The sequence below is a fragment of the Nansenia antarctica genome (assembly GCF_963989245.1).
Source record: "Nansenia antarctica genome assembly, chromosome: 11".
Taxonomy (NCBI): Eukaryota; Metazoa; Chordata; class Actinopteri; order Argentiniformes; family Microstomatidae; genus Nansenia; species Nansenia antarctica.
This window is the reverse complement of record NC_137681.1, coordinates 4,501,141-4,503,640: the sequence shown is the minus strand read 5'-3', so window position 1 is coordinate 4,503,640 and position 2,500 is coordinate 4,501,141. Positions and strand designations below refer to the sequence as shown.

The window sequence follows — 2,500 nt, the reverse complement described above, 5'->3', positions numbered from 1 at the left end:
GGTGGCAGGCATAACAAGCATAAATAGGGCAGAAAGGATAGCGTCATTTACCTGGAAATGCAAAACATGTTGACTGTTATTTCTCTCGCTTTCTTTCTCCCTCTCTTACTCAATTTCGAGTCAGAGAAAGACAGTGTTGTAGTTTTAGATAAAAACATGCTGAGAATTGAAGTCTGTCTTTCTACATTCTGGGAAATTGAGCAGGAAGGACGTGCCTTTCTTTCCTGGAAGGGACGTGCCAAGAACTGTGGCGCAGATAACAATTCAGTCTGCCTGTGGACAGTGCCAATAACTTGTTGCAATAACCTGTGGCGCAGAGTCGTATGATATGATTGGTTCCCAAGGATACTGATCTCATGACCAAGGAAACTTCTATAAATGTGTCCCGCGCCCCACGTGGGGGGGCTTTTCTCTCTGAGCTCATGTAACCTTGCTTAATAAAAGAGTTATTTTGAGCCAATTGATTTAAGCTCTTTGTGCTTTTATATTACTGCTGAGTCTACTAAGAATCAATTAAATCCACAACAACAGCAAGAGAAACAAATGTCAATATTATTATTACTTCTAAGCTAACAAAAGCTTTATTTTCCAATCAAATCAAATCAACGTTTTATTTGTATAGCGCATTTCTCACAAGATTCAACGAATCAAAGACTCAATGCGCTTCACATGATGACAGAGCACGCAAGCAGGCAACGGTAACAAACCTGTACACTGTGTATCCAGGAAAACTCCCTTGCAGCCCTCTACTCATAGAGTGACTACCTCCAGTTTGCCTACCAGCACACAGCAGCGGCCCCCAACCCCCCTTCCCCCCCCCGGGGGGGGCCCCAGCCGCCCCACACACCCGACCCACCGCCAATGCATGCTTCTCCCAATAAACTTTTTTCTGTCACTTGGACTAACCACACGCTCTCTCTCTCTCTCCCTCTCTCTCTCTCCCTCCCTCCCTCTCTCCCTCCCTCCCTCTCTCCCTCCCTCCCTCTCTCCCTCCCTCCCTCTCTCCCTCCCTCCCTCTCTCCCTCCCTCTCTCTCCCTCCCTCTCTCTCTCCCCCCCTCCCTCTCTCTCCCTCCCTCTCTCTCTCTCTCTCTCCCCCTCCCTCCCTCTCTCTCCCTCTCTCTCCCTCCCTCCCTCCCTCTCCCTCTCTCTCTCCCTCTCCCTCCCTCCCTCCCTCCCTCCCAGTGGCCCCCACGTCCCCCAGCCCGCGGTCGGAGCTGTTCAAGCCCTGCGTGGAGGACAAGGACTTGGCCTTCTGTCTGAACGAGGGCGAGTGCTCCATCATCGAGACCGTGGCGGGGGTGCACAGACACTGCAGGTGAGTGTGTGTGTGTGTGTGTGTACGTGCGTGTGTGTGTGTGTGCATGTGCGTGCATGCATGTGTGTGTGTGCGCAGTGTGTAATTCGGTGTGTCTAACATGAGAAATGTCTCTGCAGGTGAGTGTGTGTGTGTGTGTGTGTGTGTGTGTGTGTGTGTGTGTGTGTGTGTGTTCATGCGTGCGCGTGTTCGTGTGGTCGTGTGTGTGTTTGTGTGTGCGTGTGCGTGTGCAGTGTGTCTAATTCGCTGTGTCTAACATGTTGATTTCACACAGGAAGTCTTGGTTGACTTATGAGGTTGTCGCTCCAATGCAGACAGACATCGGGTGACATTCTAGCATGACAGGAAAGCAAAGACACATTGTGTCTTAAGTGGGTGTTCTATCAAATTAAGGAATTAAGGAATACAATCGAATCAGGGTTGCTTCTTGAACATCATATGTCATAACGTGCATTCCCCTTCTAAATCTATTCATAATCACACCATTAGCGCCCTGACACGGAAGTCACGCAAGACTATTTACACTCTTTCGTGGCATCAAAATGGCGCCTAAACGGAGCATCAAAATGGAGCAATCTCTTGTCCTCATCCAAAACAGCGAATTAGGCTTTCAGTTAAACAGAGCGCGTTCAATTGAAGGAGAGATAGAAGCAGCAGCGAGCTGCACCCCGAGTCACGCTATGATGGCTGCACGGTGCGCTTATTTGGAACTTGCCACTTTTCACGACAGCAAACTCCCGGTACACTCTGAAGACTTTCTTTTTTTTCCGAGCTGCACTCAAGGGTATAATTAGCAGTGAGTCCCTCTCTGCGAGAAGAGAAAAGAGAAAGAAGCGAAGAGAGAGACTGAACCTGGGAGAATGGCGGCCAGATCTTAGTAGCTGAGTGCCCGTCATACTGACGGAATGATTACAGGGTTGTCGGATCTCAGAGAGAGAGGTTGTGTCTTGCTGCTGTGAAGCTTTGTAGGTAGTAAATCAGAAAAGTATTATCATCAGGATTTAAATACGCTTCGGTCGGGGTAAGGGGCTCATCCAGGGGTACTATTATCTTTGCGGAATACTGTGACACCGTAGGGTATTGTGGGAGGAGTAAGAGACTGTAATGTTGGTAAAGTGTTGGTGTGACTTCCTGGCCTGTCGGGTACACACACAGTACTGTTGTCTATCATTACTGTAATGCAT

At 49.0% G+C, this 2,500-nt stretch overlaps 1 protein-coding gene across 1 annotated transcript in view; it reads left to right on the top strand.

Moving 5' to 3' along the window:
* nrg3b (neuregulin 3b) overlaps window positions 1–2,500 on the top strand; it is a gene marked incomplete at both ends in the record, with an annotated part of 198,311 nt that overhangs the window by 113,240 nt on the left and 82,571 nt on the right. Inside the window, one exon of the mRNA XM_080541895.1 lies at window positions 1,184–1,316. Within this exon, the coding sequence (XP_080398021.1) occupies window positions 1,184–1,316 (133 nt within the window). The remainder of the gene's footprint in view (window positions 1–1,183; window positions 1,317–2,500) is intronic.